Consider the following 24,363-nt stretch of genomic DNA (forward strand, 5'->3'; position numbering starts at 1 on the left):
GTAAATGGCCAGATGTAAGGGACCAGAGGTAAAGGGCCAGAGGTAAGGACCAGATGTAAAGAGCCAGAAGAAAAGGGCCAGAGGTAAGGGGCCAGAGGTGAAGGGCCAGAGATAAAGGGCCAGAGGTAAATGGCCAGAGGTAAGGGGCCAGAGTTAAAGGGCCAGAGGTAAGAGGCCAGAGGTAAGGGGCCAGAGGTAAAGGGCCAGAGGTAAAGGGTCAGATGTAAAGGGTCAGAGGTAAAGGGTCAGAGGTAAAGGGTCAGAGGTAAAGGGCCAGGCATAAGGGTCCAGAGTAAGGGGTCATCTACCTCCATAGCAGGTTGAAATCAACATAAAATTGATCCTACTACTTTTCGTTTTGCCTGAATCTATCGGGTTTCAGCTGTACAAGGTACGTGAGTTGTGGGTCCATTATTTTTCTGTTAACACACCAAGACTATAGAAGTGACGAGCCAGGTAGCTCCTTCGAATGTCAAACACGGAGAATTGTATCAACGCCAGACACAGAATATGCACATTTCCAGGTCACTTTGTGTTTGCCAATCTCTTGCTTATTTCCGTCTTCTTCGCTCTTCATTCCAATGTTTTCGCTCTGTATATAGAAGCATCAAACAGAAAACGCGCCCGGCTTTCTCCACGTCTCATCATGAAATCGAAACACGACTTGGCGAGGGTTGATTTTCAGACTCAGTCTTGTAAATTATTAGCAGAAATCTTGTTCGCTAACTCGCTGCCATAGCAGCGCCCGTGTAAAAATGTTAATGTGGAATGCAACAAAGAGAATACAAGGTCTATAATATGGATTTAAACCTCAAGTTTCTTAATTAATCAGATCACAAGGAGATATATATGGAAATGTAAAATTTGCATTGGCCATGGACTGTGAGTGAGTGGCGGACTGCATTATCCTTATTTTACACCATTAGCGCTCCCATATGGGTTTATACTCATCTCTTCTAAACTCCTATATGGAAATATATTATGTGCTCGGAACGGAATGAGTATGGGGAATCATTGTGCTCTCCAGCCAAAGTCTAGGAAGCTTAAAGGGGTTGTCCGGGCAAAATTACATTCTTTCCCTGTGGCTTGGAATGACGAGATACGCACCCCCCGACACTAGCCTGGATCTGGGGCTGGCTCCTCTGTGGTTGGTGTTTATACAAAAAGTGAGATGTCACCATTCAAGCAGAAGTAGGCGTGTGATTGGTGACCATAATCAGGTGACTTCCACAACACATCATCACTCCAAAGCCACCATCAATTAGGGTTGTATGTGGTTGGATTCTTGGTGGGAGGTTTGTGAGGGCTATCACTATCAAAAATGCTGGGGGAACCTCCTGCCAAATCATTTTCCACTTTGCTATTCATATGTGGAGTTTTTTTAGCATTTTATTTTTTCTGAAAAGCAGTCGAAAAACAAAAAATATGCATGTCACTTCTTAGAAGCGGATCCTCATGGAATGTTTCCCAAATTACCAATAACATAGGGTGAAAGAAAACTCTTCCAAAACATCCAATAATTATTGGACCCTTATTCATCAAGGCTGGCGATTTACTCACTGGACTTGATGAGGTTGATGAGGGGCTTGTTAGACAGTTGCGTAGCCACTGCTTTTGCCACCCCCCTCCGTTGGCCGTCAATAATCCAGAAACCTTCAAAAATCCGGAAAAGCATCAAAATGTGGCATTGGCGGATAGAGGGGGGGCAGCAGATGGAGGAGGGCGGTGGCAGATCAGAGGCAGTAGCGGTGGTAGATCAAGGGTGGTGACAAGTACTGCTGCTGCGGCGGCGGCGTGGCTGAAAGGGGGCAGTGGCGGGGGCAGCGATGGATCAGGGGCACTTACCAAATGGCACTTGCAGGGATCACTCTCCTCGGCTTTCACGGATGGAATAAAGCTGAGGGGAGTGGTCCCCTGCAGGTCACTGGTCCCAGATGCAAGGTGATTGGAGAGATCGGTCACAAGGCCGATCTCTCCAATCAGAGCTGGGGGCGGGTGAAACAAAGGTCACCCAGCTCCAGCCAGTGATCAGAGCTACAGCTGCACTGATCATGGCTGGATTTCAATGTTTGAGCCATTTTCAATGGCTGAAACATCACAGTGGCTGTGATTGGCTGAGCGGCGTTCGTCAGCCAATCATAGCCTCTGTAGGTCTGGGGGGGAGACACCATCCCTCCTGAGGTCAGGCAGAGGTTCCCTCCTGCTTGAATCTTTTGTTTTTGTAAACCGATCGCAGCCACTGGGGCTCCAGGGCCGTGATTTCGCCATGACGTACTGGGTATGTCATGGGTTGTTAAGGGGTTTTAATCAACAATTATTATTTCTTTTATGTTTTTCTATTTTTTATTTTTTACCCCCAAAATGCCGCCCCCGACACGTGCCGCCTGGGGCGTACCGCCCCCTACGCCCCCCCTTTGCTATGCCTCTGTTGTTAGAGCACCGCTCTTAATGAATCAGGAGCATCTTACGAGTGTCGTGCGCCTCCGCATGCCTCACCACAAATCTCACACTAGTCAAGGCTTTCCAAACTAGAGAACGCCACAGCTCCTCTAAGTCAGGACGCCTTCCCGCTGTGTGTGCCACCTTTGCCAACGGTTTTAGGGATAGGCAAGTGTGGTTTATTCTAAACAAATCCTAAAGTAATATTCCGGTATTCATCCTGAATAATGAACCTAATGCAAGTGAATGAGGAACCCGAGCATTTTTCTTAAAGATTTCCTAAAAAAATGCTCGGGTTCCCCATGGACTTGCATTAGGTTCGTTATTCGTGATGAATACCAGAATATTACTGTGGGATTTGTTACGAATAATCCGAACAGGACTAGTGTCATGCCTGTCTCTCTGCATTATGAGACTAGTGATAGATTCAGGACTTGAGAATCATTTCCATGCTAGGCTCTCAATAGTAAATGGATTTCCTTTTTGTTGGCAGTTGTAGGGTTAATGTCAGTTTACGTTCCAGCAGCTTCTGAATCCCGGTCAGGTGTTTCTGGTTTGGGACTACTCCCAGTCCCTTTATATACCGTCTGCTACCAGCAGAGGGTGCTGTATATTTTTTGCCATTGGAATGCTGGGCCAAGAGGTGGAAGGAGCTGCTGTAACCCTCTGTTGAAGTTGCTGTGATGGCTGCAGTCTTGGTGCTGACTCCAGCAGTTCATCCTTGTCTTTTCTCCCTGTCTGTCTTTCTTCCCTGGTATGTTGTTTTAGTGCAGGGGCGAGGCTAGCATCCCTTACCTGCCCACTCACTAGCCAAGACCATTGTAGGGTCACTCAGAGCTTCAGGCTCCTGCTTGGTGACAGGTGAGGAACCTGTATAGGGACTAGCTAGGAGTGCAGGGTACGGTAAGTGGAAGAGGTGTCCATCTTCCTTCTCACTAGCATTAGGGCTTACCATTGTTAAAGTGTCCCCAGTGTACCCCTTGTTTTTCGTGGTGTTACCACTGTTAAGTTGTGTGTTTGGCTTCACACCGGACCTTTCCTAGTCCACACCGTGACAACTAGTTACTAGTCGCTCATCACTAATGAATTAGGGTGCTGGCCGAGACTGCAATGAAAATTTTTAGAACAACACCGTATTGCACAAAACTTCGGCAACTTTTCAAAGCAATTTACCCCAAAATTTTGGCAAAATTGCTTTGGGAATCTGCTCATTTGTTTTTTAGTGCCTCAAAAGTCTCTATGTGAATATAACCTTAGCGCCTGGGACAGTTTCCCCCTGAACTTTACTTGCCCCTGTCCTGTTAGGACCACAGTGTACAGAAGAGACCACTAAATGACAAGTTTAGCTCCATTATATCTGCAAATTATCAATTATTTAACAAATTATACAGAAATGTGCGTAGGCAGGGAGTCTGTCTGCTGTCTGCTGACTCATGTCTCACATACCATACAAGTCAATGAAATACTCTTGTCATGTTCTGCGTATGTTATGTATTCCTTCCACGTGTGTGTGTATTTTTAATCTTGTGCTGCACTCCCGGAAGAAAATTCCAAGGCCCTGACTACCTGATCCCGAGCCAGGAGCAGTCGTACCATGAGAATGCCAACATTGCCGCAAGCTTTCGTCTCAATGGGAGGGGAACAGACAGATGACCTCACCCTGTATTCTCCACGTGTAAATGTATCATCAAAAGTATGAAAATAAATATAAAGGTTACATATAGTATGGATATCATGTCAGGCTGCAGGGTTACCAAAGAGTTACAGGCCCATTCTAATGTTTGCGTTCATTGACTTAGGCTGTAGCAAATAATGTTACTCTATCTATATTGAAATGTTCTCAAACTTCCCAATATGGTTTTTGCTTGGTTTTATGCAAATCCATACTAATAAAACTCTGTCTTCACAGTCCCAGCAAAGTCTATGAGATTCTGTCACAGGTGACAGTCATGTGGTTTCTGGCCATAGAAGGTCACAGCATTTGGCTCCTTGACTCTCCATTGTTCCTGCTGTCAGTATTCATTGGTATAGGTAGCTTTCCTGCTGGATTCATCTCTCACCCTTTAGGACACAGCAGGAGCTCGACTTCCACCCAGCTGCTGATCATCAGCATTCACTTGATGCTTATATACCCCTTCCTTCCTTGGACTGGTGCTGGTGATATTATTCAGTTCACTCCAGCTCTGGGTGCAAGCAGGTGGCTTGTACTCTTCTGTGGTATCGTTGCTGAAAACTTTGCTGAACTTCTACCTGAGTCGTCTGTGGATAAGTAGCTCATGCTTTTCCCACTGTGTCCTGCTTGTATCTTCTGTAGTGTTTAGTGGAGTTGATGAAGAGTGTGACGCCCTGGGCAAGCCAGGGGTCACAGGTAACTACACCACCACACCCTACACCCTGGCTAGGTACACCAAAGCTAAACAAGAAACCCTTGTTGCCTTCCTCCAGGGGCTGATGTTCACACCAGGGGGTGGGCCAGGCGGTTGGTCCCGCCCACTGAGGAGTTCACAGTCCTGGAGGCGGAAAAAGCAGCAGTTAAGCTAGGGAAGTGAAGGAGTAGAGTCTAGTTCTGACAGGGAAAGTGAAAGGAAGGAAAAGTGGCAGTAGAGCAACAGTGAGACTGCGTCCGGGTGTGTGCCCCGGACAGAGACAGTAAGGTTAGCAGACGGTGGTGACCGTCTGCAGGAGTGGCTTTTTGAAGTTGCCGAAAGGACCGTGGACGGGCGGTGGCCAAGCGGTACCGGACCGTTACACGAAGAGAAGTCAGCACCATTGGCAGGGGCCTTTCGGATCCCGGCAAGGCTTGGAGTCGCCGTACAGTTTGCCAAATCCGTCAGTGAAGGGGACCTCCTGGGTCTCCAAACAACTAAGTCCCGTTTGAAGGCAACAGTCCAACCGTATGAGAGAGACACCGCCACCGCCAAGGCACCAGTTTCTCAGGGCCAGCGCCTGCGGGCAAAGAGGGGCTCCTCCGGCCCATATCCAAGCTGGGGAGCGGGTTACCGGTGGAAACCCATTGGATCCAACAACTGTACTAGGTGCAGGGAAAGAGACCGTCACCGCTAACTACCGGGGAAGAGCAATAGCAGCCGTCCGTGGGAACCGTCCTTCCAGCCGAGTGTTTACTGTGAACTGTGTCGTTGTCTCAGGCTGAGTGAGTACCACCGTGCCGTGTGGCACAGCGCTGCCCCCGCGTCCCTGCACCTCGCCAGGCCCCGCAACCCGCCTGCACCATCTACCCTTACCCCATCACCGGGCCCGGGACAACCAACCCCCCCTACCCACGGAGGGTAGAGCTAACAACTTGGCTGCTCACTGTCACAACTCCCGGGATCCCCGTATAGAGCAGTGGTGGTGTCAACCCTATCACCACAACCGTGGGTGGCGTCACGGACAATCACCAACTCCCCCACCAACAAATCAAAACCCCTTTCACTCACGGGCGAGGAGCGCCGCTTGAGGCCCCGGGATCTGGCCCACCGCTCGAGCCACCACAGAGGGTAGCGGCCAGACCCGAGCGGAGGGAGAGCGCGGCGTCCCCTCCTCCGCCCGCGACAAGAGCTCATCCCATCCATTCTCTATTTAGGGCCAAGCACTAGGGATACCTAGGGTCAGGTATTCGGCTACCACATAGGTGCAGAATCTATCTAGAGTAGTGAGGGACCCCAGGGACCAGCAGTAGGTTTGGTCAGGGGTCATCATCTTCCCTTTCCCTACACGCAGGGGTTACCTTCCCTTCCCTTTCGCCGTTCACTTGGTACTTGTCCATACCTTGCGTGACATGAGCATGTAAATTCTTTGCAAAACCTCGGCAAAAAAAACGTGGCAAAACTTCAGGTTATTTCCTGACAAAAGATGAAGTTTTGCTGCAGAAAAAGCCTGACAAAAAACACCCTGTGTGAACATAGCCTAACTTGGTCTAAAAACCAAAATCTTCTAGGTGAAGCTGTGGGACATGGTACAAACAGTAAATCCAAAGTTGGGAGTCATGCCACAGATCTTTTGCCATGTCATGTGTCTTAAATGCATTTGACCCAATCTTTGTTGGTCAATGGTGGCTGCCACTGCCATACATGAGTGTTTCTAATGCTCTGAAGTAGGGGAAGCAGAACAAGTAAGGAACAGGTTGTTAGTCTTGGATATGGACCCGATTAGACATCCATTCTGGGACCTATCACCCCCAATTTACGCCCCACATTGGAAATGGAGCCAGAGCCTGATAGAAGGCTTTATAACCATCATTATGCTCCTGTGAAGCCCAGCCTGTTGTATGCTGTAAAGTGTAAAAATGATCGCACGTTCTATTCTCCTAAGACCGTGGTCCCCAACCTTTCTAACCTAAAGAGCCACATTTAGCTCAAAGAGGGTGAGTGAGGAATGCGACCACATTCAGCTCCAGACCCCTCACAAGAGTGAGACCCAGAGCCTCCATTACCGGTGTAATGGACATGCCCACAGGGTCTGGGGTTACCCGTCACCGGTCCACGGTGCTTCTCCTTGGGTCACCGCGGTGCCCTTGCCCGGTTCCGTGACCCCGGCGGTGTCAATAAAGCTGGGGATGGGGACGATGAGAGTTGTTGTTTGTGACGCCACCTGTGGTGTGCGGCCAATTATCAGCCGCCGCTGCGGAGGGTCTCTCTCTTCTGGGGCAGAGGTTAACGCAGCTCGGGTGTTGCAGCTCTCCACAGGTAGAGCTTAGCCCCAGGGAGGATGATAGGAGTAGTAGTAGTCGCCTATAGCACAGGGGCGCGATGTTGAAAGCATCGGCAGTAACAGGACGACACAGAGGGTGCAGTTCAAGTTCTTTATTCACCGGTCACACACTGCCGCTGGATCACTGAGCTACGCTTTGTTGGGCTTCAGCCGATTCCGGATACTTTGGAGGTCGAGGCCGGTGTTTCCTTCTGTGCATCACCTTTCGACGGTTTCTCTCCACCCCCAGCTCCTGGGCCGTGGAACGGGTGACGGGTGCCTTCTGCACTCCCCGGAACCCTGGGATCCCCTTTTTTTCCTAAGAACCCGGGTCGAGCTTCCAGCTCCAGACCACGGGTCCCGAACTGTCCGTGTCTCTGCTTCTCTCCTCCTGAATCCAACCTGGCGCTTGTTGCATCCGGAGCTGACTGACTACTGAGTGTGATGGCTCCTAACTAGCCGTGTTGGTGCCCCGCCTCTGGGGTTCCTGAACTAGTGGGCAAGAGGTCCCATACCTCGTGATGGCCACCCCAGCACCTACCCTAGTCCAGTCCCAGTGGAAGAGCTCCTGTGCTATGTGTTGGTTGAGTGTGTTGTTGGTGGTTTACCGGTGATGAGCTCTTCCGTATCCGAGATGAATACTGTGTTGGCATTCTCTTGATGAGCTTTAAGAGGTAGTCACCGGAAATGGTTTTCACTTCACAGGTGTGCACTGTCAGGTTTAATACGTGGGATTTCTTGACTTATAAATGGGGTTTGGACCATCACTTGTGTTGTGCAGAAGTCTGGTGAATAGACTAGAATTTGTATTATGGCAAGAAAAAAGCAGCTAAGTAAAGAAAAACAAGTGGCCATCATTACTTTAAGAAATGAAGGTCAGTCAGTCTGAGAAATTGGGAAAACTTTGAAAGTGTCCCCAAGTACAGTGGCAAAAACCATCAAACACTACAAAGAAACTGGCTCACATGAGGACCGCCCCAGGAAAGGAAGATCAAGAATCGCCTCCGCTGCGGAGGATAAGTTTATCCGTGTCACCAGCCTCAGAAAGCGCAGGTTAACAGCAGCTCAGATTAGAGACCAGGTCAATGCCACACAGAGTTCTAGCAGCAGACACATCTCTAGAACAACTGTTAAGAAGAGACTTTGTGCAGCAGCCTTCATGGTAAAATAGCTGCTAGGAAACCACTGCTAAGGACAGGCAACAGATCAAAGTGGAATCCGCGCAATCCGCCAGATAAATTCAGAGGAGATGTTGATAATTCAGAACATTCTTTTATTCCATGGGTTATGTTGAATTATCAACATCTCCTCTGAATTTATCTGGCGGATTGCGCGGGTTTAACCCCTTCTCCTTCTCCACTTTGATCTGCAAACACGTGGGGCCGCTGCAGCCGCCATTATCTGATGCTATCTATGGTGGTTGTGACCTCTCACAACCTGAATCGGTGAGTGTATTGTGATATATGCTAAACCGTATGTGTAATCTGGTAAAACCCTATCAGCGCTTCTCTTTTCTAGTTTCCATAAGGACAGGCAACAAGCAGAAGAGACTTGTTTGGGCTAAAGAACACAAGGAATAGACATTAGACCAGTGGAATCTGTGCTTTGGTCTGATGAGTCCAAATTTGAGATCTTTGGATCCAACCACCGTGTCTTTGTGCAACGCAGAAAAGGTGAACGGATGGACTCTACATGCCTGGTTCCCACCGTGAAGCATGGAGGAGGAGGTGTGATGGTGTGGGGGTGCTTTTCTGGTGACACTGTTGGGGATTAATTCAAAATTGAAGGCATACTGAACCAGCATGCCTACCACTGCATCTTGCAGCGGCATGCCATTCCATCCGGTTTGCGTTTAGTTGGACCACCATTTATTTTTCAACAGGACAATGAACCCAAACACACCTCCAGGCTGTGTAAGGGCTATTTGACTAAGAAGGAGAGTGATGGGGTGCTACACCAGATGACTTGGCCTCCACAGTCACCAGACCTGAACCCAATCGAGATGATTTGGGGTGAGCTGGACCAAAGAGTGATGGCAAAAGGGCCAACAAGTGCTAAGCATCTCTGGGAACTCCTTCAAGACTGTTGGAAGACCATTTCCGGTGACTACCTCTTGATGCTCATCAAGAAAATGCCAAGAGTGTGCAAAGCAGTAATCAAAGCAAAAGTTGGCTACTTTGAAGAACCTAGAATATAAGACATATTTTCAGTTGTTTCACACTTTTTTGTTAAGTATTTCATTCCACATGTGTTAATTCATAGTTTTGATGCCTTCAATGTGAAAATGTGAATCTACAATTTTCAGAGTCATGAAAATAAAGAAAAGTCTTTGAATGGGAAGCTGTGTCCAAACTTTTGGTCTGTACTGTATATATATATGTATATATATATATATATACATATATATATATATATATATATATCAAAATTATGTATGTTCCCAATATGCTGTCAGTAAAATCGTGAAAAAAAAAAAACTTCAAGCCTTTGCACAGAAAAAATATCGTAATTATGAGTCTCAGAAAACGTTTTTTGGGGGGTTGCGGTGGAGGGGCTGGCGTCCTTTTCCTGCCCACTCACTAGCCAGGTTTATCTTAACGACACTGACATGGAGCATCATAACATCGGGTGTTTTTTACTGCACAACAAACATCTAAAAAACAATGGCACAATTCCATTTTTAATCACCATTTCTTTTTATTATTCTTCACCTTATTTTTTCTCTGCACGAAATTGTTTTTTTTCTAATTTTCAGTACATTATATGAAAAATGAACCGATTTATTCAAAACTACAACTCGTCCCAAAAGAAAAAGAAAAAATAAAAGCCCTCATTCAGCTCCATCAACAGGGAAATAGAAAAGATTTGGACATCTGTTTCTGAAAATATTTTTATCTCTGCAAATCCACCTTTCCAATCATTTCAGGACTTTATCTGAATGGCAACACATCCGCTCTTTGTCTTGGATTCAGAGCTGCAAATTATACAAGTGGGAGATAATTGCAGAGTGTGTGATTCCGGAGAGGTCTGAGGCGGCTCCGAGGCTGCGGCACGGAGAAAGCAGCAGGAATGAGGATAGACGTGGCGACCACTGCAAAGCAGGTATATCAAAATAATCTTCCCATCTGTTACTCCAAAAGCGGAGTCCATGTTTTTGTGAATGAATAAAACATTCAGGGTGTAGTTGTTTTATTTTACATCATTTCATACAGAAATTGTTCGATATGGCAATTGTCTTTTTCCAATATTAATGTAGCAGAGCCAAACCACAAAACACCATGATGCCAAATTAAGGGTATGTGTGCACGCTGAGTTTTTGGCGCAGACATTTTTCATTACCAAAATCTGCCCCTGTTTTTTTTTACCTGCGCATTTTTCACATCTAATGCAAGTATAGGTTGGAAATCTGCTCAGAAAAGTCATCGTACCCGCCAGAGGTTTTGGAGGGGGTCTGACTGGAAGTGGGTGTAACTATCAGTCCAGAAAGAGGTTTGGGGCTAAACGGAATCCACTCACCGGTGACGGTCAGTGCCAGAAAGGCTTGAAGTGTCCTAAAGAATTTTAAGAGCTCAATTTGTGAGGTGGATCCTCTAAGCCCAGGTCCAGGTGGGGACGCGGATCCTGGTTGATGATGCAGCCTTAGAAAGCCGTGTAGGGAGTGAGCAGCAAGCACAAGAGGCCGCAGGCAGACAGGACACCGGAAAGCAGGTATGAAGCAGGTAAAAGAAGCACTGGAGGCCGCAGGCTAACAAGACATCGGAAAGCAGGTATGGAGCAGGTGAAAGAAGCACTGGAGGCCACAGGCAGACAAGACACCGGAAAGCAGGTATGAAACAGGTGAAAGAAGCACTGGAGGCCGCAGGCTAACAAGACATCGGAAAGCAGGTATGAAACAGGTGAAAGAAGCACTGGAGGCCGCAGACATCGGAAAGCAGGTATGGAGCAGGTACTAGAAGTACTGGAGGCTGCAGGTAGACAAGACACCGGAAAGCAGGTATGGAGTAGGCAACAGAAGCACTGGAGTCTGCAGGCAGACAGGACTCCACAAAGAAGGTATACAGCAGGCAACAGAAGCACGGGAGGCTGCAGGCAGACAGGACACCGGAAAGCAGGTATGGAGCAGGTAACAAAAGTACTGGAGGATGTAGGCAGACAGGACATCAGAAAGCAGGTATGGAGAAGCTAACAGAAGCACAGGTGGACGTAGGCAGACAGGACACTGGAAAGCAGGTATGGAGCAGGTAACAGAAGCACTGGAGGATGTAGGAAGACAGGACACTGGAAAGCAGGTATGGAGCAGGTAACAGAAGCACTGAAGGATGTAGGCAGACAGGACACCAGAAGCAGGTATGGAGCAGGTACTAGAAGCACTGGAGGATACAGGCACACAGGACACCAGAAAACAGGTATGGAGCAGGTACTAGAAGCACTGGAGGATACAGGCACACAGGACACCAGAAAACAGGTATGGAGCAGGTACTAGAAGCACTGGATGCCGCAGGCAGACAGGACACCAGAAAACAGGTATGGAGCAGGTACCAGAAGCACTGAAGACCGCAGGAAGATAGGATATCGGAAAGTAGGTATTGAACAGGTACCAGAAACACTGGAGCCCACAGGCAGACAGGACACCAGAAAGCAGGTATGGAGCAGGTACCAGAAACACTGGAGGCCACAGGCAGACAGGACACCAGAAAGCAGGTATGGAGCAGATAGATGATCACAAGGGAGCACACTGGTCTATTTGCAAAGCCCAATGTGGAGCACAAAAAAGCTCAACAGATTTGGTGAAGGTAGCAGAGCTCAGACCAGGGAGAGATGTGTAACAGTGAGGAGGAGTTCCACTCCAAAATATTTGAAAACTTCCTCAGGGTTGTGCAGAACATATGGCATATTGTCAGTGCCCACCTTCCATCTCTTAGAGATCTGTCAAGTATCATCTTAGGATTCTCTGATGTTGCCCTGGTGATGATGATGACTGGTGGACAGTCCTCGATGCAGGGGCGGATCCTCAGCCTTCCGGAAACGGAGATCCCATGGATGAGCCACTACTGCCACGGGAAGAAGAGACCAGCCAAGATTCCACTGCAGCTCCCACAGCAAGTGTTCCTCCGGAAGCTAGTCAAGCCGAGCCTGATAGTCAAGATCTTAGAAGATCTCAGAGGTCTACTGCAGGGGTTCCACCAATCTGATATGTTGAACAATGTACTAGGTCTGCTGTACTGCCATTGTTGTCTCCTCTACAGGTTTGAACCTTCCTTCAAAACACAGTGGGCTCGAAGCTGTGATGGCCGAGGACGACCATCATTAAGTGGGGAGGCATATTGGGGGGTGCTACTGCTATGGACAATAAGAAACACGCTGCCACTTTAAGAGACAGAAACCTCCCCGTGTTGAGGGGTAATGGAATGTTCTGCTCCCCCTGCAGAAAGTGTGCTAATGGACAGCCCGAGTGTAAGAAGAGAAGTGAGTTTCTGTTTTGATTTTAGCGTGTGAAGGAACACACAGCCGGTGTGTCTCGGATAATTGGAGTTTTTCTTCTGAATCGAGAGAGAGACTTGCAGATAACAGGGAACCATCGAGGAATCTGAAGCAAGAAGAAGATTTTGATCTCCTTAACCCGGCCCAGGAGAAGTGCGCACCTCCGGATGAGACTGCTGTTGGGGGGCCCCCGGGACTGGATCCACGTCCCCAGCATCACTGTGAGTTGAATATTGTGCACATACAAGGGGCTAAAGTAGGCTTCAGTAGGTAGAACACGGCATCCGTGTGGCCCGTTTAGCAGAGGCCAGAGAGGTTACGTGTAGAGTAGCATTGTACCTGACTGTTTTTTGTGTTTCTTGAACCTGTAATAGTTGGAGCACCGTGCTATTGAGCGGACCAGCTAGAGAATACAAAAGTGTTGTTAAATCACATTTTGCCACTGTATACCCCGTGCCTGAACCTGCCTTCTCCACATCTTTCCCCGCCTGTTAATAAATACACCCTTGTTGTTCGCACCTCGTCTTGTGTACTGTAACCTACTCTGCACTGCGGTGGACCTCTCGGCCATCGCTTCAATATCCTAGGCATGTATGATCAATATCAAAGGTATAAGCCTATTACTTCAACATTTGTGGGGTTTCAACTACAAGGACATTTGCCAGTCACCTATACAGTATACAACAGCTGCTGGCTTATACTGTCCAGGAAGTATTCTAAGAAGACGACAGATGGCGGTGTGTTTATTGTTAGCCTATGTTCACACAGGGAGTTTTTGCAGCATTTTTGCAGCTTTTTTAATTAAGGTTTTTACCTTGGTTTTATGCAAATCCATGCTAATAAAACGCTGCTTTCACCGTCCCAGCAAACACTAATGAAATTACAGAAATCTCATGCACACACACACACCTGCAGTGTTTTCCTTACGGCTTTGTCGACCTCCTTGGTTTTGCTGCATTATTAAAAGAATGAACATATCAATTTTTTGTCTTCGTTTTTCACCCCAGTCATGGGCAGACTCGCAGATACCCTGGATCGGCGGGTCTAAGCGGGTTAATAAAAACCCGTTTCCAGCACAGAATTGATTCTAGCCGGACGCTATTCCTTATATAATATGAGGATCAAAATCCAATTTAAAAATGTAAAAATGGTGGGGGAAACGATAGGGGTTTGTAGCAGGCGCGTTACTTACCGAGGCTTGGGCAAAGCTATACTCCTCGCACCTGATTTTACTTCTGAGGCCGCTTACTAGCCTCATACATATTCACTGCTTGACCTCAGGGTACTTCATTAAACTCAGTGACCCTACGTGAAATTAGGTCACTGACTTTATTGAGGTCACCTGAGGTCAGGTTATCTGCGGTCATAGGTGGAGGACTGTGAGAACCTCCAGCTGTGCCCGTAACTAACCTGAGTAATGTCACCGCTGATTGCGCAGCTCCCTCAATCTCTGTCTGGAGCTCACTGTGGGCGGTCATGTTCTATGCTGTGTGCTGTGAGTTTTAGATGCAGCAGAGCTGGAATTGTTGTGGGACCTCATGTGGATCATGTCGGACCTGCAGAGGTGCTTTTGGGGTTAATAAAGGGGTGAAAGATGGTGTTCTTTGTATTTTATTTCAAATAAAGGATTTTTTTGCTGTTTGTGTTTATTTATTTTCACTTACAGATTGGTTATGAGGTGGTCTAATAGACCCTACCCATTACTAACCTTGGGCTTGGTGGCAGCTCTCAGCTGTGATTAACCGCTTATTGCCATTGCACCAGGGAAATCAGGAAGAGCTGGGAAAGTGCTGGGATTTTCAACTCTAATGGATGTGACAATCCTGGGCAGCTGCAGGCTGCTATTTTTAGGCTGGGAGGGCCCAAAAAGCATGGGTCTCCCCAGCCTGAGAATACCAGCCCCCAGCTGTAGGGCTTTATCATGGCTGGTTATCAAAATTGGGGGGACTGCACGATGTTTTTTTTAAATTATTTATTTAAAAAATGACACATGTGGTTCCTCTTATTTTGATACATAGCCAAGATAGCGCACAGCTGTAGGCATTTGCTTTATCTGTGTTGGGTATCATAACATGGGGGGACCCTACACCAACTTTTTTAATTTACCCAGTAGAAGGAGTGGGCGCGGGAGCAGCTACAGCCGTGCCAGAGACTGGTAAATATAGCACATACTTGTTTTTTTTTCTTTTTTATATACTGTATTACCCGAGTGCCAGATCCAGATCTATTCCAGCTCGGGCACTCGCGGGTCTGGACTTGGTCTGGCCAACATTAACTGAGAGTGCAAAGAAACACTGTAATAATTAATTAAAATTAAAACGCAATAAAAACTGCACCAAAAGCCCAGACAAAAACCATACCAAAAACGCAGAAAACCACCAAGAGACTTCCTGCCACAAGATAAGGTATTGCTGCAGAAGAAAATGCAGCAAAAAAACCCTGAGTGAAGATAGCTTTAGGCCCTGTGCGCGCTAGACGTTTTTACTGCGTTTTTTGCGGTGTTTTTAACGCATTTTTGTGCTGAAAACGCTGTGACATTGCTTCCCCAGTAATGTCTATGGGTTTTCAGAAGTGCTGTCCGCACACAGCGTTTTTTTGTAACTGCGTTTTTTGTGGTGACCACAAATACGCAGCATGTCAATTATTTCTGCGTTTTTTACTCATTGAATGCAGTGCACAAAAACGCGGTAAAAACGCTGCGTTTTTTTTGCCGTGGGTGCGTTTTTGTGCGTTTTTTGCAGACAGAAACGCACAAAAAACGCAGCGTGAAAAAAACGCCTTGTGCGCACAGAGCCTTATAGTTCGTCTGTATTGTATGAGCTTTCTGAGATCTTCCTGTAATCCTGTGATGGTAAATATAATGGTTGTTCTATGTCCCAAGTAAAAAATAAATAGTTAATCACCTCACGGTACATGAATACTGATGATTCAGCAAACAGCTGCGAAATACTAAGGCTATTTTTTGCCAAACACTGTTTTCTGCCCATAGTGAAGTAGTGAGGGCAGTCAGACCCTCACCCATCAGAAACTGAAGGTCTTCTCTAGCTAGAAAACCCTTTTTAAACTATTTAATATGGAAAGAACTAGTCAAAAAGGTTCTTCAATATCCAGTTCTTGACAGGACAATAGGGCAATCTCTGAAAAACATTTTTGAAATTCCAGTAATATAACTAGGCTTATTATGACTTTTTATTTTATAAGACCTTGTAAAAATAATGAGTACGTTGTTTACCACCAGCTTCACGATGGACATGTCTCAGGGATGCGACATACGCGGGATTTGTCTCCAAGCTCCTTCTAGTTCATTTGGCTTTAAAGCAGAATATTTCGGGAGATGTTGTGAATTGAAAAGCTGATGACCACTGCGTATTTGCTGCTCTTCCAAGCACAGAAGCCTTTGAGGCCTCGGATCGTCAGAACTGGTTGACATCCCTCCAGACGTAAATAGATGCTGCATATCATCTATCGCTCCGGTACCTTGTTATGCGGCCATTGCTTTGTACTGTTAGTCAAGAGCGATTCTTTCATGTCTTCCCTGGGGCGTATGACGGGTCCAGCAAAAACGTTGGCAGGAAAGTAAACATTTAATGTCTCGTAACCGATTACCAGAAAATTCTTTGAAAAGACTGACATCCGGCAGAGAAAAATTCAAGTTTTACTGCAAGACACCAAATGTTACAGCCTGTTAATAAGAAGAAATAATTGTATTTTTACTGTAGATCAGATGAAACTAAGAATTTCTTAACGAGATACTAAAAACTACTTGTGCATTTTTTTTTCTTAAAAATCTGTATACGACCCATTCCGATATCGTGCAAACTCGGGCAAGTGCCGGAGCCTACAATGCCTGTGGGTGACCTCTTCCCAGGTTTCAATTTACAACATATGGTTGGATGCTCTGAGTGTATAGAGAGCGCTCAAGTAGAGATGAGTCAACCTGAGGTTCAATGTTTGGAGTTTGGGTTTGAAAACCGACTTTCAAAAAAAAATCAAAGATCTGGTTCGAAGTTCGAGTGAGTTATAAGTGCAAACCACTCAAACGAGCAGCATTGTGCTTGAGTATAAGTGATGCTTAGCCCAGTGAGAGCCACATGCAGGCTCACACTTGGGGTAAAATCAGCATAATCAGATGCAGTGTGCACACGCAAACTATAAAAAAAATTGAAAAACCCCGTCCACCCTCCCACGGAAGTGTTCTGCTTATGGTTGGCAGCATGTGGGTAAAGTCACGAACTGCCCAATTACTGACTTCCATTGAGGTTCGAATCAAGTCAGGGTTAAAAAACGAACTTTTTTAAAGTACCTGTACTTGGCGAACCTAACTTCCAAAGGTTCGCTCATCTCTACTCTCAAGAGTGAGAAAACTCCAAACAATGCAGATGCTGGCTTTGTAATATAGCTGGCACCAGAGACTAACTGCTGTTATCGGATTTAGACTCCCCAAGAAAAAAAAATGGAATAAATAGTTCAAAAAGTTGTATGAATCCCAAAATGGTAACCATGAAAACAACAGCTAGTACTACAAAAATCAATGAGTGATTTCACTCTATAGCAAACCTCTAAATCTTGGAAGTTGAGAAGGAGAAATGAAAGTAAAGAGAGGCCCACTAAGACTCCTTTGGCCAGGGGACTGCCCAAACCTTGAGTTGGCTCTGGTCATGTAAATATCTATAATACAAAATCATAAATAAAGCTATATATTTTTGAGAATTAGAGGCATGTCCATCAAGGATCACCATCATTTTTTAATCAACTTTTTAGATCTTTGAGTTCCCAATGAAGGGAAGCGTTGAGCATGTTCGGTCACCTCGCCACTCCCGGTGTTGGCAGTTGGGTTCCTTTCTAGAGAACTGTGTTGTAGCAGACATTTATGGCATATTCTAAATGAGAATACCCCTTTTAATGACACTGTGGTTAATGGGGTGTCTTCTTGATGTAATGAGTAATTATGCTAAATCTTTCATATCAAATTACACTATTTGAAGGCACCATTAGTAAGGACTTTTAGCAACATTTCGAACATGGATTTTCAAATGTTGATAGCCCCCTACTTAGCTGGAGATGTGTCAATACAGCCATCAGACATTAGTGCCCATATGTGACTTATGGACATTGGTAAACATTGTTGAGTTGACTTAGTTATGTAAAATGAGGGGAGAGACCTCATGGGTTGGGACTTGGGAGGTCCAACCCCTGAGGACACTTGGTAGGTCTAAACCTTATTTCACCCCAAACGAGTTACATTTCACATTATGAAACATTTTTAATAATGCTTACAATGGATGAGAATAAATCAGTGGGCATTTCTGGACGACAAACCAGTGGAGTTCTTCAAAAGAATCAGCTAAAATAAGGTGTCTTAGTAGGGATCTTTACCTTTTGTTCCAACCTTCCAAGCTGTGATAGATTTTGTGTTTGTACTTTATTATCTTGTCTATAAATTGCAACAAAAGCTATTAAATTATCATGATTAAATAAAGGCTTTGAGAATCAGAACATAATACCGAGCAAATCAAAACAAAGTATTCTAATTAAGTAAAGCACAAAGTTCACATGGAGTTTTATCAAACTTTTTTTTTTAATTTGGTCAAAAAATAAACTGACAATAGTCTTACAGAGATAAATTAATGTAATAATCATCAGAATGAAATATCATTTTAAGCTTTTTCATTTGGCATTAAGAAAGTAAGAAATAATTACATTTTCAGTGCGTGCGATCTGTGAAAGTGTCATTTCACATAAGCGTCCAACATACAAAAAGCACAAAAGAGTCAACGTGGTAAAGACGTGAACAAATTTATGGATTAAGAAAGGGTTCCTCAAATCAAAATCTGAAAGAGCGTCTCTATTTTTGAAGGACCTAACATGTCCATACATTGTATGAACTGCTGATTGATTTCAGTGAAAGCTTTGTAATACTTAATTTGCCCTGCGGAGGCACTGTGAGGAAATTGAACACATGCTGCGAGGATCTCCTGCAGTGTACTGATTGTGACTAGTGGTCCCAATACCAGGACAACCAATGATTAATTCATCTGTCTAACAAAAAGAGGGGTTTCAAAGCAGACATCCCCTTAAATACCCCCCCCTACCATGGATAAGTTTACAGTAAATATAATTAAATAAAGTTACACCTAACATACTAAAGCTGACTAGCAGCACAATGACCATGAACACAACACTTAAAGGGGTTTTTGAGATTAGAGAATAGGGTCTACTTTATTGAGAGCCATTGTCAGGGCAATGCCTGCTTTTGCAACTAAAGACCCACATATAAAGTAGACCGAATATTCAATCAACAGCTTAATCTCCTGACTCCTCTGTAACCAGCAGTGCTCCTGTATTCTCCATGAGAGAGCTGTGGACAGACCCCTATGATGGAGCCCTATCTACTGGAGAAAAGGATTGTCTGGTAAGATTCCAATAACCGGATCCATATCTACACGGTTGGGAGAGTCGGAAGGCCCCCCATACACAATAGACTGTTGGCTAATCCCACGGGCTTGGACGACTTTAAAGGGTATGGCACTATACATTGACAAGGGAGATGCTGTCTTAAAAAATAAAACAGGTCTATAAAACATATCTTGTATACCTTACTATTTTTGTATATGCATGCCATCACGAACAACACTCACAGCCTTCATGTAGACCACGTTTAGAACAACAATTTTCAATACTGCATAATAAATTAAGAATCACGAGGGTCGTAGACAAAACACCCTCAAACTTCAAAATCCGGTCCGGACCCTTGTAAAGTCCTTATAAAGTGCATTCCATTAGGAAAGATCCCATCAGTGTCTATATGTATACGCCTCTGCGGTTGCAGTTTGGTCCTGCCTCTGGTATACTTGTCATGCAGACCATCTCTCTTTCCATGGCTGGTGTATAGTCACATTTGTCCTCTTGGCATATACATAAATGTCTACATTTGCAATGACAGCATAATATAATTCCTCCGATGAGGATGAAGACGATAGTGGGCCATGCCAAGAAGAGGGCTTCTCCCATCTCTATCCTCAATGCTCCACTACATACGGAAGAATCATATGCTTTTCTGAGGATGTTGCTGGTGGTCCAGATTACGGGAATAGCAATGAGGATGCTGCTCAAAATGTAGAGGATTCCAGCCGTCAGTCGCATGCAGTGTCTGGTCACCTTGCCGTCTTTACAACACTTGCTCAACAGAATGCTCACAAGTGAGAAGCTGAAGGCAAGAAATGTCATTGTCAAAGCGAAGCTCATCAAGATCCTTCCAGATTTTAAGTCCATGGTCAGGGACACCTGGGATCCATAGTTGTCGCAGTGCATGGAATATCTAGCTTGATTAACACAGGTTGTCCACAAGCCATCCCACCGGCTGATCCAGACGCCATCGATACGACCATTTATGCCATTGTTTTCAGCCAAGATAGACACTCTCCACTGAGGCATGATGGTAATGATCCAGGTGAGCACCATGCCAACAAAGCCGCAGATGATCCCGATGATCTGAACCAAGAACCAGGCCATGTTTCACCAAAATTCTGGGGACTGTTCTCCTGAGAAGAAGTGGAGCTGAAGTTCTGGCACCCTGCTGTGTATCAGTGTTAGAATACTTGCCTGGAGCCGACATATTTATAAATCCAGTCACGTGCAGCAAACAATGGGATGAATTACTGGCGTGTGACATAATCGCTGCTAATTACTACATACAGTAGACATTAATGTGCTGTGGAACAGGCTAAAAAATCTGATGAGTTGTTACTGTTTGCTTACGTATTACAACATGTTGATTCTGTGCACGTTACAACTTTACATATTATGTAAAAAGCGCTTTCATTTTAATCAACCCCTTCCCACCACAGCCAATTTTTGTTTTTGCGCCTTCACTTTTTCCTCCTCTTCTTCTAAGAGCGATAACTCTCCTATTTATCCATTGACATACGTATAAGTGCTTGTTTTCTTGTGCGAAGAGGGGAGTTTTGAATGACATTGTTTATTTTACCATAAAATGTACTGGAAACCGTGAAAAAAATATTCAAGTGTGACGAAAACACGGCAATGTCACCATTGTTCCTTGGGTTTTGTTTCATGACGTTCATCGTGCAATAAAAATTACTTGCCTGCTCCTCTTCCCCTTACGGTCGGGGTACTTCAGGGTTCAGTCCTCGGTCCCCTCCTTTTCTCTCTATACACAGCCCCTATTGGACAATCCATCAGCAGATTTGGTTTCCAGTACTATCTCTATGCTGATGACACCCAACTATACACATCATCCCCTAACATCACCGCTTCCTTATCACATAATACTAGCGATTGTCTATCTACTGTCTCCAACATAATGTCCTCCCTCTATCTAAAACTGAACCTGTCAAAACTGAACTCCTCAATGTTTCTCCCTCTCCTAACCTTCTCAAACCCAATATTACCATTTCTGTGTGGTTCTACCATTACGCCTCAGCAGCACGCCCGCTGTCTTGGGGTTATATTTGACTCCGATCTTTGCTTCACTCCCCATATTCGTTCACTTGCTCGCTCATGTCAATTGCACCTCAAAAATATCTCTAGAATTCAACCTTTTCTTACCAATGACTCTGCAATAACTCTTACTGACGCTTTTATTCATTCTCACCTGGATTACAGTAATTCTCTACTAAATTGTCTTCCTACTACTATACTCTCTCCTCTCCAATCCTGTAGTGAGGCACAAGCCCGCGAGGGGTCACTAGTACCTAAGCAGAAACGGTTTGCAGAGTAGTCGATCAAGCCGAGAGTCAGAAGCCGGGAGGTAATGTCAGTACAGAGGAGCAAGAGAAGCCACGGTCACATGCAAGCCGGAGGTCGGTAAGCCAGGAAGTAGCCTCAGGTACAGAAGGGGAGCAGAGCCATGGTCAGAGTACACGCTGGGGTCTGGAGCCGAGAGGACATGTGTTACGTCACCACCGGAGTCCACTCCATCGACTTCTGCTCTGATCGCCAGGCGATGCCGTGTTCCTGCCGTGGATGGTGCTGGTGATGGGAGAGGAGTCGATGCCAGCAGCGCCTGTGGGCGCAGGCTCCGTTCATCCAGTGGTCTGGGTTTCCTGGGGATCTGCAGTGCCACTGGATGACTGTAGGTGGCAGGTGTCTCCCAGCTGAGGTACCATCATTCAGCTACAGCCTATGGGAAGACACCACACCCTTTTTAATTCCCCTCCTGTCTGCTGACCTCTGCCAGAGATAGTTCTAAGAATTCTGGCTCCTGTTTCGTCCTGTGATTTCGTGTGCTGATTACCGCTTGTTTCCTGACTACCCTCCTGCCTGCTGTTTTTGTACATCGCTGCCCGATCCAGTTTTGACCTCTGCTTGTTTCTGATTACGTCTTTGCCTGCAGAATCTGTCCCTGTTCCGCAATTCCTGGTTTGACCCTGCCTGATGACTACTCTCTCTGACTGCAGCCTTCCACAGGTAGTGATCTCCAGGGCCCTGTGTAATTCCAAATCCCTGTATAGGGGTTAAAGGGTTTCAGGGTTCTGGGGGTCCTGCTTGGCGAGTGGCTTCCCTTTAGCCTATCCTTTACAGCCCGTCTGAGTGTGTGGATCCAGGCAGCCATTACAACGTGTTAGTACAGAGGAGCAAGCAGAACCGGGGTCACATAAGCTGGAGGTCAAGAGGCAGGGAGCAAAGACAAGGCAGGGAGAGTGAAGGAACACGAAAATAGAAAACCAGGTACCAAGATAAGATGAGAGGAACTCATGGGAACCAGAAACGTATACTGCAGAGCAGGAAATAACACTGGCGGTGTTCCGAGTGAAATGGCTCCAAGATAAGGCAGAGCAATCCGCCGGAACGGGGCACGACCGAAAAGGCCCCTCCCACCAGCTCCAGAGAATACAGACAACACGAAAACACACAGAACACACTGGCTCTGCAGAGAGCAGAGCCACAAGAACATCATGACAGATCCTTTGTGTTTATTCAGTTTTCCCGCTTCCAGTAAAAAAAAATGAGAAAATAAATCTCAAATTGGTTATTCACTTCAACTCATATCTAAATATATTTTCTTTATATATTCTGTGCATAAATATACACTTCCAAATAATGTTTTATGCATAAATACATAGATACTACATAGAATTACACACAAACATACACATCGAACATACACAAATACATTCATCCATACATAAATAAAGGAACTAGGAATCTGGACTCCAGGAAACCACACGTGTGGAGATAAGATGGAACTAATCATTAATTATTGCTAAGTCGTGCAGAGCATGACTGTACAAGTATTGGACTTGTCATCAGCAGCACAATATTTGTCATATTTTGTCCTAAGATAAACATTTGCCATCCCGGAGACTTTATTTTTTTCTTATCCCATGCTCCTTCAGTGTTTCCTGGATAGTTATCATCGGTGTGAGGGGTGTCTCTAAGTTACAGAACTCTCTTTCTCTAGAAAATGAATGAAGAATCTCTCTCTGCTTCTAGCGCAGCAGGAAGTCACAGCACTATATCAACCACATGAGCAGCTGCAGGGAGAGAAATCACTGGAAACTCATGGACTTGTTACAAGGTCAGAGAGAAAACTCTGATGGTGTGTAGGGGCACTCCATTTACACAACTATATTTTAGGTCCGAGCTCTGTCCGTGAAAACTAGGAGCAATGTTCAAAATGCTGGTCAGATGACCAAAAACAAAAAACCCAGCAGCATGCACTAATCTCGTCCATATTTGAGACGAAACTTGCCTGTTGAAGTTTATGGATGCGCAAAAAGCAATCGGATGCCATACCGATCATCCGCACAACATCCAACAGATTTATTGCACTTGCTTAACTGTATTTGTTCTTATAAATTTTAGTAACTGTTGATGTTTAAAAGCAAATGCTGTATGCAGTAGCAGGCAGCTGAAGATTGTCGTCTCCAGGACAGTGACGTCATGTGTCGTTATAGCACGGACACCGATGTCAGCTGCCACCCACTGTGCACTGGCTACAGCGGACACATTGTGGGAGCCGGGGATGGTGAGAATAATGTTTTGGGGATTTTTCTTGCGTCAAAGACCTATACACCAGGAAGGGGTCATATTAACCAGGATGGGGACATACATACCAGGATTGGGACATATATACCATAATGGGACCCAGGATAGGGACATATATACCAGGAAGGGGATATATTTACCAGGATGGGGACATTTATACCAGGATGGGGACATTTATACCAAGATGTAGACATATTTACCAGGATGTGGGCATATATACCTAGAGGGGCCGAGGATGGGGACATATATACCAGGTAGGGAACATATATACCGGGGTGGGGACATACATACCAGGATGGGCTCTGTACGGGAACATATATACCAAGATAGGGACATATATACCAGGATGTGCCCAGGATGGTGACATATATACCAGGATGAGGACATATATACCAGGATGGGGGACATATATACCAGGATGGGAACATATATATCACAAAGGAAAATATATTTACCAGGATGGGTTGCATATATACCAGGATGAGGGACATATTTACCAGGATGGAGATACTTATATCAGAATGGGAACATATATATATCAGGATGGGAAACATATTTACCAGGATGGGGGACATATTTACTAGGATGTGGGACATTCACCAGGATGGGAGCTATATATATATATATATATATATATATATATATATATATATCTCAAAATGGAGGACATATTTATCAGAAAGGAGTCTGGAATTTGGGTACATCAGAACAAGATGAGGGACATTTCTACATTATAAGGCCCAT

At 45.4% G+C, this 24,363-nt stretch overlaps 1 protein-coding gene across 1 annotated transcript; it reads right to left on the reverse strand.

Moving 5' to 3' along the window:
* Positions 1–472: 472 nt before the first annotated feature.
* LOC142286495 (claudin-8-like) lies at positions 473–20,121 on the reverse strand. The gene is made up of 2 exons (XM_075333365.1): positions 19,648–20,121; positions 473–592 (listed from the first exon to the last, which is right to left on the reverse strand). The coding sequence occupies exons 1-2, from the start codon at positions 20,119–20,121 to the stop codon at positions 473–475; spliced, it is 594 nt and encodes a 197-aa protein (XP_075189480.1).
* Between the last annotated feature and the right edge of the window lie 4,242 nt (positions 20,122–24,363).

The sequence above is a fragment of the Anomaloglossus baeobatrachus genome, chromosome 2, assembly GCF_048569485.1.
Source record: "Anomaloglossus baeobatrachus isolate aAnoBae1 chromosome 2, aAnoBae1.hap1, whole genome shotgun sequence".
Taxonomy (NCBI): domain Eukaryota; kingdom Metazoa; phylum Chordata; class Amphibia; order Anura; family Aromobatidae; genus Anomaloglossus; species Anomaloglossus baeobatrachus.